This window comes from Carassius auratus, unplaced genomic scaffold (assembly GCF_003368295.1).
Source record: "Carassius auratus strain Wakin unplaced genomic scaffold, ASM336829v1 scaf_tig00214588, whole genome shotgun sequence".
Lineage (NCBI taxonomy): Eukaryota > Metazoa > Chordata > Actinopteri > Cypriniformes > Cyprinidae > Carassius > Carassius auratus.
In genome coordinates, this window is record NW_020527725.1 from 146448 (window position 1) to 162066 (window position 15619).

Here is a 15619-nt window from a genome sequence, read left to right on the forward strand (position 1 = left end):
TTCCCAAAAAGCAAAAAAAAAAAAAAAAAAAAAAAAATCAGCTCTTTGCGTTGTACATCTTTAAATCAGATACCTGTACTGCTGGCACCACAAGGACTGTCCTGTTGTTGAAATAATTATTATTTATTGTTTTTCTGGAAAAAAGTATAATTTTGGAAAGCACAAGAAGTAGAGTGAAGTCGCAAAAAATATACATAAATATGCACATGCAAAGAACTACCGTGGTGTGAATTTAAGGACCCACTTCAAGGCTTGCTTTGAACTCCTAGACTCCCCCATCCCAATGTCATAATTTGGGGCAGGTGGAGAGAATCATCCCCTCCTGCTCTTAGAGATAAAGCACCTTTCCTGTCCCCAACTTTCCTGTCCCCAAAAAGCTTTGACTGCAGCAAGGCGTAGCGCATACTAAATTACAATCTATAGTTTCTCATTTTGTCTGTCACATTCTCAGAGGTTTATTAGACTGCAGTATCAGTGATATCTTTCAGAGATGCATTCTTCACAAATGAAAACACGCATAAACAATCAAGCAAATGCACACAACAAAGCACCCTCTCATCCATTCATCTCTAATCAAAGTTGCCCCCGGCTCCACCACCCCCCGCAGCAACCCCCCACCCCAAACCCTGGCCATCAAGGTCTTTAATGAAATTGCTGGCAGCTTCTCCTCCATGTGAGGGTGATCATTAAAGATAAATGTGTTGCTGTTCTCCCCCTCAGATTTTTTTTCTCCCAAAAATCTCTCTTTTGCATTCCTTCCAGTTCCTACTTCCCCATATTTCCAGACTAGCCCAGATCACACTAATTAGTCATCCATCATAGCTGGGATTTAGCTTATTTGTTTAATTTTAATCATGCCATACAATAAAAGTGAATGGTGACCACAGCTGTTCCCACTCATTTTTACTGTAAGGAAAAAAAGAAGCTTGCAACATTCTGCTAAACAGAAATTGACACAATTTTCATTTTTGGGTGAACTGTCCCTTTAACACCAAAGGGGTGTCATTTTCCCAATCTGTTTTTGTAATAAATAAGAAATGTGTGTGTGTGTGTGTGTGTGTATGCAAATGTATTATTATGGCTTGCAGCTCAAGAACTCATTGATTTCTTACTGAGTGTTAAAATGCATGGATACAATACTAGAGCACTTCCATCAAGCCCTCACTTAAACAATGATAGAAACCGCATTAATGAAAAACAAAATACTATGTCTGTCATGATTCTGCCCTCGTGTCCTTGATTTTTCCTAGTCTTGAGGCAGGATCATGACAGACCCATGTTTTGTGTACAAGCGCATGGCCTTGTCTTTGGGCCATGTGCTTGTGTTGTCTCGTTCCCTTGCCCCGCCCCCCTTGTTAACCTAGTCGTGTCTTGATTGTCCTATCTGTAACACCTGTCGTGTCTTGATTAGTACCCCTATTTAGATCTCCTAGTGTGCTCTGTCTTGCGTCGGTTCATTGTACCTGTGATTGTTCCTTAAGAAGTGTTTGTATTACCGTGAGTGTTTGTTTATAGTTAGTATTTAGAGTCCTTGTTTATCTTGTCAGTCCAGTCCTGTTTTAGTTATCTAGTCTTTACCTTGCTCCGTGTTTTCCCCCTCGTGGGTTTTTGTTTCCCCTTTTTGTAATAAACCCTTTGTTTGAGAATCCCTGTCTGCACCTGAGTTCCTCCCTTACCAATACTTGACAGAATGAACCGACCACGAAGGAACTCAGCAGACAGGAGGCAATGCTGGATGGCATCAGCCAGCCAGCGAGATTGTTTTGAGGGCTCTCGCCTTGTGGTGTTCCGGGGGACCAGGGGAGGTCGTTCCGGAGCGAGCGGGCGAGAGGAGGAGCCCCAGAGGTCCCCACCTACCCAGCTGCCAACGATCCCTGAGGGTCGTGTCCTGGCCGTGGCAACCCTGGGGGATCAGGCAAGCCCCTCCCAGAGTCCTGAGGTGCCCTCCACAGCCAGCAGTCTCCCCATGAAACGAGGGAGACGGTTTTCATGGGAGTCAACTTCTGAGTCTTCGGCGTCCAAGACTGCCCTGCCCGAGACCAAACTCCCCCAACCCGCCTCTGACCCAGCTGTGGCCTCTGCACCGCGCCCAAGGAGGAAGAGGAGGAGGAGGGGGCCTGCCGGTCCTGTGACCCTGTCTCCTCCCGTGCCAGCAGCGGAGAGCGCTGGCGTGCCCGTGCCAGCAGCGGAGAGCGCTGGCGTGCCCGTGCCAGCAGCGGAGAGCGCTGGCGTGCCCGTGCCAGCAGCGGAGAGCGCTGGCGTGCCCGTGCCAGCAGCGGAGAGCGCTGGCGTGCCCGTGCCAGCAGCGGTGGGCGTGCCCGTGCCAGCAGCGGAGAGCGCTGGCGTGCCCGACCCAGCAGCGGTGAGCGTGCCCGAGCCAGCAGCGGTGAGCGCTGGCGTGCCCGTGCCAGCAGCGGTGAGCGCTGGCGTGCCCGTGCCAGCAGCGGAGAGAGCTGGCGTGCCCGTGCCAGCAGCGGTGAGCGCTGGCGTGCCCGAGCCAGCAGCGGTGAGCGTGTCCGAGCCAGCAGCGGTGAGCGCTGGCGTGCCCGAGCCGGCAAAGAAGAGGGCAGTATGCAAGTCGGCTGTCGTGAGAGCGCAGGAGAGTGCCGCGGCCGACTCTGCAGCAAAGACTTTAGTTCAGTGTGTCATCTCGTAAGGAGATGCCAATTGTCTTAGCGGCTAAAGCCTTTTCTGATTATTTGTCTAGTCTTGTCCGTATCCTAGAAGTCCCCGTCAGTCCTGTCTTGTCCTCAGACCCTGTCCCCAGAAATCCCGAGTGTCCTGATGTTGTCTCCCCGTGTCCCGTTGATGTGGCCCCGTGTCCCGTTGATGTGGCCCCGTGTCCCGTAGATGTCGTCTCCCCGTGTCCCGTGAGTGTAGCCCCGTGTCCTGCTGATGTAATCATGTGTCCTGTTGATGTGGCCCCGTGTCCCGTAGATGTCCCGTGTCCAGTAGATGTTGTCGTCCCGTGTCCAGTAGATGTTGTCCCCCCGTGTCCAGCTGTTGTTCCCCCGTGTCCAGCTGTCGTCTCCCCGCGTCCCGTAAGTCTTGCCCCGCGTCCCTTGTCTGCTCCTATCATGTCCCCTGTCAGTTGTCCCGAGACCCCTCCTCGCCCCTCACCACCCAGACCTGCCCGTACCCCCCGTCGTCAGCCTTCGTCCTACCCTCCTAAGATTCCTACCCCTCCCACCCGCCCTGGTCTGTCCCCCATGAACTTTGTGGTCCCGCCCCCTCCCCTTCCCTGTTTGTTTTTTTGATTTGTCACCCCAACCCTGCTGTTGTGTACTCTTGTTTGCCGTTGTTATTATTTGTCATGTCTTGTTGGTTTGTGTCTGTGTCCCAGTCTGTCATGTCAGTCGTGTCCCGTGTTTGATGTTCCCTTGAGGAGCGTCTGGAAGCCGCTCCTTAAGGGAGGGGTTCTGTCATGATTCTGCCCTCGTGTCCTTGATTTTTCCTAGTCTTGAGGCAGGATCATGACAGACCCATGTTTTGTGTACAAGCGCATGGCCTTGTCTTTGGGCCATGTGCTTGTGTTGTCTCGTTCCCTTGCCCCGCCCCCCTTGTTAACCTAGTCGTGTCTTGATTGTCCTATCTGTAACACCTGTCGTGTCTTGATTAGTACCCCTATTTAGATCTCCTAGTGTGCTCTGTCTTGCGTCGGTTCATTGTACCTGTGATTGTTCCTTAAGAAGTGTTTGTATTACCGTGAGTGTTTGTTTATAGTTAGTATTTAGAGTCCTTGTTTATCTTGTCAGTCCAGTCCTGTTTTAGTTATCTAGTCTTTACCTTGCTCCGTGTTTTCCCCCTCGTGGGTTTTTGTTTCCCCTTTTTGTAATAAACCCTTTGTTTGAGAATCCCTGTCTGCACCTGAGTTCCTCCCTTACCAATACTTGACAATGTCATGTATGTCATGTTGATGAAGACCCAAAAATACATTGTACAGTTAAAAAGATGGTACTCTGTCTGTCTCCATAGAAGTTAACCTCTGATTTTAGTGACTGCTATTTAAAGACATCAGGGATTCTTCAACATTGTTCTCCAGTTTATTGTACTTCACAGCATTAGGCAACTTCCAAGAAGATTTTGATCACAGTGTTTCAAAAGAAGCCCAGTGAGCAGAATTAAATGTTTCCATCGTTTGAGAGTAGGAATACATAATGTAGCATGAAACGACCAATAACTACAGTGGGTACAAATTTATAAATTTTAACAAGTCTAATCACACCAGAAGAGGTTTTCCTACTTGACTTAATATATTTTTTATTTTGCTTCAGGAGTAAAACTCAAGCCTACACATTAACTGTCTCTTTATCTATTGAAGCATCAGCATCTTTACCCCATAACATTTATATTATGTTTCAACCACAGTTAATACTTGTGACCATGCATAGTTATTGGCATGAATGAACTGTTAATTGCTTTGCACTTCAAAGCATCACAAACAGGGCCAAACAGCAATAAATTGCATGCATTAATGGAGACTGTCATGGGTTTTCAGTGAGATAGCAGTATGCAGATAGACAGATACCCTCTAGAAAAAATGAGGAGGGTGACGGCAATGCTGGTAGTGGATTTCAGATGAATTAATTCATATCTTCACCTTGGCAGGCAAAGTTGTAGGAAATGAAGTGCTTATTAGAAATGGAGAGGAAATTTTTAAGCTCAAACAGAACTCCCTCATGGCACAAGATGAATGTGAATTTTATTTACTGAATGCCAGGAGGTAAAGCGTATTTTACACTGACTAGCGGCTGAGTTGAGTTTATCTCTAAATATCCCAAATGCATAGCTGACAGGGATGAAAAGACTTCATATGGCATTCGCTTTCTTCCTTCTATTTAAATCTATTCATCTCAAAATACTCCAGTCACTTTCGCCCTTAGGATGAAGCCTTGGTGTTTCTATCAGTCAAAAACAGTTTCTGCTTTGGCTTGGGTTTCCACTGAACTTACTCCAGTGTGGAACATGAAGCATTCAATTTTACTTGCTGAAAATCTGTGTGAAAATTGTAAAAACAATACCATTTGACTAATTTTACCATGCAAAATGAACTATTGATCTTACCTTGAGGTTCCTGAGGTGTTTGAGTGGTTGGATTTACTGTCTGCATTGGCTGACTGAGGGTCAATGGTGATTTCGGCTGGCCTGTTGGGACCATCCTGTTCTTGGCAGATGGAGAGGGATACCTGTTTACAGCACCAACGCCAAGTTGGGGTCTTAGGCCCCGTGGTAAATGAAAAAGACTCCCCATATCCTGTGCTCCAATAAGGGGTCCAGACGGGTCCTCGGCTCCAGAAACTGGAGACCCAAGGGCTAATGGAGATCTGCCTGCCTAAATTGACAAAAAAACATTAACACACATTACAGCTGCAGTCAATAAACTGTTACAGTACTACATAAACGTGTCTACTGAAGAAAAGAGTGTCAAAATTTAAAAGCTTACTAAAATATTGACATACCATTCAGAAAGCATTCAAGGAGTAGTCTGTTAAAGGGAAAGTTCAACCAAATATAAAAAGTCTATCATTAATTACTCACTCTCATGTTGTTCCAAACACGTAGACCTTCGTTCATATAACACAAATTAAGAAATTTTTGATGAAAACCAAGAGCTTTCTGACCCTTCATAGACAGCAAGGGAACTATCACATTCAAGGCAAATAAACATAGTAAGGAAATCATTAAAATAGTCCATGTGACATCCGTCATTCAACCGACAGTGACAGGGCAGTGATGAATTGTTGAATAAAGTTGTTATTGCTGAATAAATTTTTATTTCTCTGCACACAAAAATTGTAGCTTGTAACATGGACTATTTATTTTAACGATTTCCTTACTACCTTTCTGTGTCTTGAACATACTAGTTCCCTTGCTGTTAATGCAGGATCAGATAGCTGTTGGATTTCATTTAAAAATATCTTAAAGGGGTCATATAACGTTGCTAAAAAGAACATTATTTTGTGTATTTAGTGTCATGCAATGGGTTTATGTGGTTTAACATTATTTTTTGAACACATATTGTGCATTATTGTTGCTCCTCTATGTTCGGCCTTTCTGAAACGTGTTGATTTTACAAAGCTCATCATTCTGAAAAGCGAGGTGTACGCTGATTTGCCAGCTATCCAGTGAGTTGTGATTGACTGAATGCCTCCAGCTTGTGACGGAAATGTTACACCCCTTACCATTCTGTGATGCCGTCTATCAGCACGACGAGACAAAACCAACAAAAGCCATTACAAACTAGGCATTTGTTGCATTCAGTGGGGATATAATTACTAATTATAATGACTTATACTGTCTTTTTACGCTTTGCTTTGTGTATTGCACTCCGTAATCATAAAACCATGTCTGCATATGTGATCAAAGAAATGACATACAACAAGCCTACTCTACACTGCTCAAAACTTGCATTTGAATCATCAGTGGTAAATTCTTTAAATATGTAAACATACTTACAGGCTGTGAGTCAGAAGCACCAGATTGTCCTTGCAAAGTTGGAATTACCCCACTTTATAGAAACAGCCTTTATGCACAGAAGAATTGTAGGCTACTGGTTAAAGGGGGAGGGGGGGGGGTGAAATGCTATTGCTAGAGTTTTTTACACTGTTAAAGAGTTGGATTCCCATGCTAAACATGGACAAAGTTTCAAAAATTAAGTTGTACGTTTGAAGGAGTATTTCTGTTCCAAAAATGCCCCCTTTAATTTGTTCCAAAGAGGAATGAAGGACTTATGGGTGTGGAAAAACATGAGGGTGAGTAATTAATGACAGAATTTTCATTTTTGGGTGGACTATCCCTTTAAATACTCCACAACATGCACACACTATAGCATTATCAAAGCACACAGTTTTACTGATTTAATCATGTAATGGAGCTTACATTTAATTATATTTAGCAAGAAATAGACATAAAAGCATTTAACCAAAGAACAGCATATTGCTAAATGTTTGGAGGATTGGATTCCTTACCGCGGCAGACAGAGGCTTGCTGAGAGACCCATAGAAGCTGTCCGCTCTGCCTGCCATTTTATGGGGCATGGTGTTGCTGGATGGCTTAATACCAGACACCATGAGTCCAGGCGAGAAGAACCGGAACTTCTGCATCTCTTGTCGATACTTATCATAGAGTAAATTTGAGGCACTCAGCACAGTGGCTTCTCCTTGATCTCTGACCTCTGGTTTGGCCTGTGTGGTGCTATTTGTTGACAGTCTTGTAGGTGAGGACGACACCTCGTAAGTTCCCTCAAGAGACTGGGGTTTGACCTGCGGGGTCTTCCGAATGTATGTAATGATTTTGGGCCGGACACTTTTCGGTTTTGGCAGGCACTTGCTTGGAGGGGAGGTCTCCATTGAAGCCTGCTGTGGTGGAGTTTTATGGATGCTTGTGTTGATAGTGGTTTTAACTGGGGCTCTTAAGGCTGAGCTGTACCCAGCATAACCCAGCTGAGGAACTCGAGAAGGTAAAGTCTTGATGGGTGATGAAGAAGGCTGTCTTTGAGGGGACCTTGTTGTCTTTGGGGATGGAGGTGTCGAAGGTCTAGTCGGACTGCTGTAGGCCCGCCGGCCGAAGTGAGTCTTCCTTTCTAGGCTGGTGGGACTTTCAGCACGATCTGCTGAGCTTTGCCTCTTCAAGTGTTGGGCTTCTCGGTTAAAGGTCTGCTTGGGAGGTGTCTGTGAGACTGTGTTGGGATTGCTTTTGACTTCTGTAGTTGGCAGCACTTGTGAATGGCTCTGACCTGTCTTTGAGAAGTGGGATTGGTGCTGGTCTGCATGAGTGTCTATGCTAGGGTATCCTGAGGTTAGTTGTTTTTCAGTAGAAAGAGGGCGGACTAGCTGCCTACAAGAAGGTAGCACCCTCACTATACCTTTTGGCACCTCGGTTGACATCCTTTTCCAAGCATTCTGCTCTGCTTCCATTTGGAATTTTTGCAGTTTTACTGCTCCATTTGAAGGATATACTAGCTTACTTCTGTCATATTGTGGTTCCTGAGGCAGTTTGGTAGAGTTATGGTTCTGGTCCAACTCCCTGGCAAGCTCCCTGTTTCTCTCTGAGTGGATGAAGGACTCGGTAGTAGCTTGATGCTGGTTCCTGCCTTTGCCTGAGGTAGACTTGGTGGACTGGGAAGAGAGAGGCTGTGTGCGGCCTGCACTGTCCAGGGCACTGGCTAAACTTCCACTGAGGCTGGTCACTGCAGATAAAGAAGATGAAAAGACATTGCTCTCAGAGCCACTGCGTGCATCTCTCAGGGTCCGGTTTGCACCAGAGCGAGAGCTGGAGGTCCTGAGGTCAAGGGGCTGAGAGTTCTCATTTGCATCCCCATCCACACTATGGTTCTCATTGTGGTCTTTCCAACGTGAGCCAACAGTGGTGCTGATGGCTTTAGAAGAAAACTCTTTGTCACTGAATTTCTTTGCTCCCTTCCTGCTTCTTTCACTCTGCATGTCTAACTGTTCTTCTTCTACAACAAATGTTTCTAGCTCTTGACTAAACTCTTCAAGCACAGGGTCTTCACTCCGAGCATGTGTTCCCCAGATAATGTTCCTCTCCTGGGCTTCAGAATGCGACACCAGAGGGGGTAGTTGGCTGCTATGCTCTCTGTCATCTGAATAAATTTTCTCTTTGGTGATTTGATTGGCATTGGCGTCTTCCACTGTTTCTGGCAAAGGCTGCTTGTCGTCGTTTTGTATTCCTTCTTGTTGGTTGACTTCACTGGCCTGAAAATTGCCTTGCACATTCATGTTGTATAAGTCTGAGCTTCTCTCTCAAAAGCTCAATGATAATCCTGGATCCATCAAAGGTCTTGTTCTCTCACTGGCCTTTACCGAGACTTTCAAAGTTTACCGTATGGATGGAGTGCAGAATCACAACCTAATCACACATTCTTTACATTTCTACTCCAAGATGCCGCCAAAGGACTGAGCTGTATTTGTTTGTTCTTAACAGGACTATGCACTTGATGACATCACATCAGCTTTGAGCACCTTGAAATGCCTTGTTCATTCATCTGGTGCCAAACCTGCACAGAAAAGACATCACATTTTGTAAGCAGGGCAGAGTGTGCTTCAGCAGAACCTATCCTAAATGGGTAGTTTATTTTCTATCACAATATTTGCATGTATTTAGATGATTTTTTAAATTCTCAGCCTTTGGGGTAAAAACGCACAGAAGAACTTCATTCTTATTTGACTGAAGGTTAGATTCCCTAAAAACAAAACACTATTCTTATTATATTTAAGGTAAGAAATAAGATTTATAATTATTGTATGACTGTTTGCAGCTTCATTTCATTTTTTCAATGAATATAAAACAGTTTAAAGGCATGCAATACTTCTGTAAACAGAGCAAAGTAAAAAGGTGTGCATTTACATTTGTCTTCACTGAGCAATGCATACAACTTGTTTGACTCAAATAATAGCTAGAAATACTGGAGACAACAAAAAACATTATTGCATATTTAGCAACATTTTCAATAAGTCAGAATTATAGGCTTCTCAACAAAACGAACGGTCTCAGTGTAATATTTCCTCAAGGTTCTTCACATATTTCATGGCATCCTCTGTTAAATCGTAGTCTTAGTGCCCAGTTGAGACTGACTACTGAAAACATATTGTTCCCCCAGTTGGTTTCAGAAAGCTACTAGGTTTTTTATATTAATTATGAATATTTCCCTGAACAGGTAAAATGCCTCCACCATCATACCACTGTGAAAAATATTCTGGGGGTGGAAACCAAAATTAAAGAATTGTATTGTTTCCTACACCTAATGTGTTCCACAAATTGGCAAGCCAGTGTAATGAATAAGTATATTGATACAAAGTAGTAAAATGTTTGGCTCAGTCCTCTAATAACAGATGGCAGTATCTCCTTTTGTCTAATAATTACATTTTCAAATCTCCACTGCTGAGAATTATGTATGGCCAGATTAAGGAGAGTGTGAAATGACTTGTAATAAAAAAACACTGCTCACATGGGATAAAAAAAACTTAACCAAAAAACAGGCACAGTCAGTTGGGGGGTAGAAATTATCAAAATACGCCATTAATGACGGGTTATTTTTTTTATTTTTTTTGCATCTCTATAAAACATTGACAAATCAGCTGTTTTCCTATAATTGTGATTAAGACATGAAAACAGAAAATAAATGCTGTTTCGTTTAGTAGATATAGTATGGCCCAAACCAAAAAAAGGAACAAAGTAACAGGGATTCTCAAGTCTCAAAAAAGGGAATCATCTAAGTTTGGGAGCTGAATCCACACCAGTGCAAGATGCTCACCCCCATTCACTCATGATGAAAGAACACAGTAACTGTGTTCGACAACCCAGGTCTATGATTAACCTTTGAAGAGCAGTGTGTATCAGCCTTCTCTGTAGAGGGTAAAAACACACCAGCACAACCCTAATGACATATTTACCCTCAGGTTTTCAAATCCTGCAACTTTCTACAGCTCTTCCTTTCATCTTGAACATGTGTTTGTACCTTGTAAAGAGATACACAAGGTGAGAAGAAGAATGTTTGTTGATATCTGATATCTCTCAACTTTGATCTCTGTCGGCACAACTTTTGAATCCAATTTAAGTGTACATTTTATTATTTTACTTGTATATTATTCATTTTCAATGTCACAAAAAAGAGACACCAGCAAGATATAGACTCTTCTGTCTTGTGTACTGGCATTGCAGAAAGACTTCAAATACTATATAATAATAAACATTTATATAATAATAAATATAATAATCAAAATTTGAAGTATATAATTTTATATATTACATTATAATAATAGTAATAAAAAAAATAATAATGAGACATTTAAATAACATGTGTAAATGGCAATGCTAACAGGAAGTGTAAACATGATAAATAAAGAACAGTAATTAACACTTTCCGGTTCGAGTTATTAAGAAAGTCTGTTTTCCACTTCAGGCCTGTCAACATATTCATTTAGCAGTCTATCATTTCCTTAAATATAGTTTGTGTATTGGCTGAAGTAGAAAATACCCCCCAATTATAACATATGAAAATGTGAAAAGCTGCCTTGGCAACTAACTGAAATAAGTAAAGAAATAAGTTGAAACACCAAAAATACTAAAAGTTAAATAAATGCATAAAGTTGAAACGTAAAACATTATACCAGGCATAAATAAATTCATATAAATGTGGGGGGAAACACATTTATTCTATGTATTTCTATGCATTTATTATTTATTTAATTCATATTCAATTGTTTTGTGCTGTTAATACTAGCAAAATCTGTCCCTCACAGCAAGTGGGCACAAATGTATTTATTTATTTTCTGAGGAAAAAGGATTGAATGCAACATGAGGAAAAGCATCCTCAGTGTTGTGTTGGACTCGATGTGCTCTGTAAGCAGAAAAAACAACACCACGAGGCTCCTCAGAGCAGCCAGACGAGGCAGGAACAGATGCCTGAATCAGGGAGAGCCTGCCAGCCAATCTGGAAAAGAGGGTTTATCAAGTGTGAAACTGGGGCATGGTGGATTGTGACAGGACGTGACACCAGCTCTCCCGTCCAGCACTTAACTCCTAAAAATAACAGAAAATGAACAGCAAGCACCCTCAAATTACTCGAACAAGACAAGGAGCTGAAGCTGAAGCAGATGGGCTTAATTAAATCAAAAACACAACTGCTTTGGGAATAACTGATGGTTTGTGGTAATCATCGGCATATTTGTGCTGTCGCTTGGCCACGGCGGGGGCGATCAGGGACAGACCTGAAGAGAGGAAGCGAGAGGCGGCTCAGAACACAGGCTTAATTCAGTGAGACTAATGGTACTTGAAAACCCTTCTCTTCCTGTCATGGATTGAGGATGTGGGTGTCAATCAAGGTGCAGAGCAAAAATATAAAACCACAGAGAAAAATTAGAAGCATGTGAAAGAAGGGGAGTTAACAAGGAAGACGAAAAGTATGTCTATCTAAAATGTGCAAATATTTACCATATATATACTTTGGTGTTCCACAATATAAATTAAAACACATTCATTATAAATATGTAAATAAATTGTACATAAACATATAGATTAAAATGTATAAAATATTAACTGCAGATATAAATTTGAATGTTAACTCAAACTAAAACTATTCAAATAATTTTAATAAGCTAAAATTAAATATAAATATTGAATATAAAACAAGCAAATGAAAATTACTAACACAAGTAGAAAAAATAAATTGAAAAAAGCTAATATATATGTAAAAAAACTAAAACTACAAAAAGCACAGAAATGTAAGCTTAAATTTAAATATGTAAAGGTAAAAATAAATATATACTGAAGTACGCACACAAACACAATAAAAAAAGAATACATAAGTAGATTACTGATCACTATAAGCTATCATTAATGTTAACAGATTCTTGAAAAATTCTACTTTTGTGCTCCACGAACAAACAAACATATAAATAAAAAAACACATAAATAAAATTTGGAAAATGGCATGAAAAACAAAACAAACCTTTTTTATCACCAACAAAAATGTGATTGATGGAAAGAAATTAAAGATGCTACTTTAAGAAAACAATAGCACTACATATTACTATGAACATAGTTTTGAACATTGTTTTTAACAGTCTTGCCGCTTATGGATCTGCTTATGGATCTGCTAGCCCTGACAGGACCAGAGCTCGACAGACTTATTACACGTGTCTCCCTTCAGTTCTCAAAAGAGTGTATTACAACCGGTCTGATTATTTGACCTTGTTTGTTCATTTCACATAACCTGAAGATACCCTGATATGATGTACAGATATGTCATTTCACTGTAAATATTAGACATGATCAGTCAGAAGACTTGAGGCTAATTCAGAGTAAATCTGAAGGAGTTTAAAAGAAAAATACAGCTCTTATATTTGTTAAAGCTCTTACATTATACCCATACACAAATGTTATGGGTTTACCACTGTTTTGTGAGCTTGGCAGGATAATATTTCACTTGTGATTATAACTGATTACACTTCACTGTAAAAGATTATATTTTTGAAGTTGTAAATAAAACACATATTATTGGAGTGTGTACAACTAAAAAAATTTCAGACCAACTGTAATGACCCCTATGAGTTCAGACCTGATGAGCAACTCACACATTTACACTGATATTAAAAAACACTTCGCACAAGCGACCCGAGAGACTTCGCTTATGGAAAATTCATGGCCTTGACGTCTCAGCAACTAGAAAATGTTGATAGACTCCCACTGAACGGGATGCAAGATGTTTCTTTACAGTTTGTCTGTCAAGCTCCTCTCGCTCCTCCTCTGGGGCAGGGTTTGACAGCGCCTCAAAACATTGTGACAACTGAGTGAGATTGTAGTCACAAACATTTTGAAATCATTTTACGGAACGGCTGGAAATCTTCAGACTCTACTTCATTACCACAGACACCGATTCACTGGTCTTAAGGCCTATTCACTCCAAGGAAAATAACTGTACAGATAACAATAAAGTTATAGTTATAAAGTTATATCTCTTAAATCTGATCTTTTGATTAGATCTCCTAAATCGGATCTCAACACCAGGTGTAAATTAGGCACAAGAGTGGCGGCTGTGACACACACATCTGTATTCTGCTTTACAGATGGTGGTAAAGAACTACAGGGACACAAGAGATAATTGTAGTGCTGTTACATAGCAGAGTAAAAAATGACTAAAATGCATTTGAACATTTGAACCATGCTGCCAAGTAAGCTATCTATCAAACAGCGACAGTATCTTCTCCAGGATGCCCTGAATGTTTAGGTAGAGTGGGGGACATGCAGGCAGACAGAGGCCAAGGCTGAAAACTTTAGAGAGATAATGAAAGATAATAGGTAGAGATGAATAGAATGAGAAGATGATAGCTAACTTGAGCTGAAAAGGTGTGATGGAGGGTGGGATGTAGTGTGAAAAGTGGTGAGAAAAAGGTAAATATATGCAGAGAAAGAAGAGAGAAGTGTTAAATTGGGGGGTTAATAAAAAGGAGTGAGAGTCTCACAGCTGTCACATCTCCTGCACATGGAGCACCTTCAGTCCAGCTCCATTCAGAAAAACCCAAAAAAGCTTCAATTGAACTGCAGTTGGGTGAGATGATGTGGGAGCTGCTGGTGCAGACAAGGAAACAAGCTGCCCTCATCTCAAAGCTAAGCTAATACACACTCACATTTATACACATTAATTTTGAAAAGAACCAGAAGGGAAGGTCCACCTAAAACTGAATGTTGGTTTAAATCCTTCCTTTCTGCCAAGGAACACAAAAAAAGATGTTTTGAAAAAGTCCATGCTGCTCTTTTACATATATTGAGCGGAAGCTATCAAGCTCCAAAAAACACCATTAATGCAATCCAAATGACTCATGTGTACAGTAACCTGGATAATCTAAAGCTATGTGTGACAAACAAACCAAAATTTAAGCTAAGTTTAATCTATTCTGCTAAAGCTTTTCTTACTCTTATTACATATATTTTATTTTTTCCTTGAGAGTTGTCTTGGTGTTACAGATCAGGAGCAGGGTGTAGACAGCTGCAGGCGAAAAGCAACATGGCGAATAAAATCAGCACATTAACACATTAACAAGTGATGGATGACGCTATTCAGCCTCAATATAAAGTGATTATAACAGGCTATCTGTCACACACACAAGATAGGACTGGATGTCATATCACACAACAAAAATGTATATAATAAGAGCGTGTTTTGTATGTGCATGCTTTGTGTATTCTTAATTTGCACGTGTGAATCCCATGGGCTCTGACCTCATCAATGAGACACGGTTGTTTATTTGCAGGAAGGTTATGAGATGCAATGGAAAATTACTAGAAAAAGGAATATTCTAGAAGACGATCAAAGAACTAGAAAAAGAAATATTGACAAGAATACAACAACCTAATTTACAAACAAATAAATAAATTCATTAATTCTATGCTAACCATGGTTTCAACTGAAACATTGTAGTCTCTTAAATGGATAACTGACCCAAAATTCAACCATCTTATCATTTGAAACCTGTATGACTTAATTTCTTTGAACACAAAGGAATATATTTTGAAGAATGCTGGTAATCAAACAGTCTGGAATATAATGGAATATAAATTCAATACAATATAAATACAATGGAAGTCAATGGGAACTGAAACTGTTTGGTTACCCACATCTTTCAAAATATATTCTTTTGTGTTCAGGTTTCATAGAGGTTTGGAATAAAATAAGTGTGAGTAATCAATGACAATGACAGACATCTTAAAGCATTTAAACGAAATCCTGTATTAATTATGGTTTTACTGTACAAAACAATAACTGTATTGTATTTTGGTGGAAACTGATGGTGGTTACCATGGTAACATTCATTAAAGGTTATTGTCAGAAAGCTTGAGGGAGGAGGAAACAATGAATTCCTTGAGCTGAATATTATCAGGGAGGATGATATCAGACAATGAGATTATGCAGTAACACGGTCATTATGAAAATAATTCTTGGGAAACTACAGGTTTAGTCCCGTTGTCATAACAACCCTATCTCACAGACTGCTGGAGAACTCTTTCTTCAGTGTGTGTGTGTGTGTGTGTGTGTGTGTGTGTGTGTGTGAGTGAGTGTAAAGGTGAGGCAAAAGCCCGACTGTCCCGATCACTGCTTAAC

General features: G+C 41.1%; 1 protein-coding gene across 1 annotated transcript in view; it reads right to left on the reverse strand.

Annotated features, from left to right (window-relative positions):
* The window catches only part of LOC113092433 (microtubule-associated tumor suppressor candidate 2-like), a 56635-nt gene that overhangs the window by 25696 nt on the left and 15320 nt on the right, over positions 1–15619 (reverse strand). The window contains 2 exon segments of the mRNA XM_026258024.1: positions 5065–5332; positions 6969–9016. Of these exon segments, the coding sequence (XP_026113809.1) occupies positions 5065–5332; positions 6969–8738 (2038 nt within the window). The 5' untranslated portion in view covers positions 8739–9016.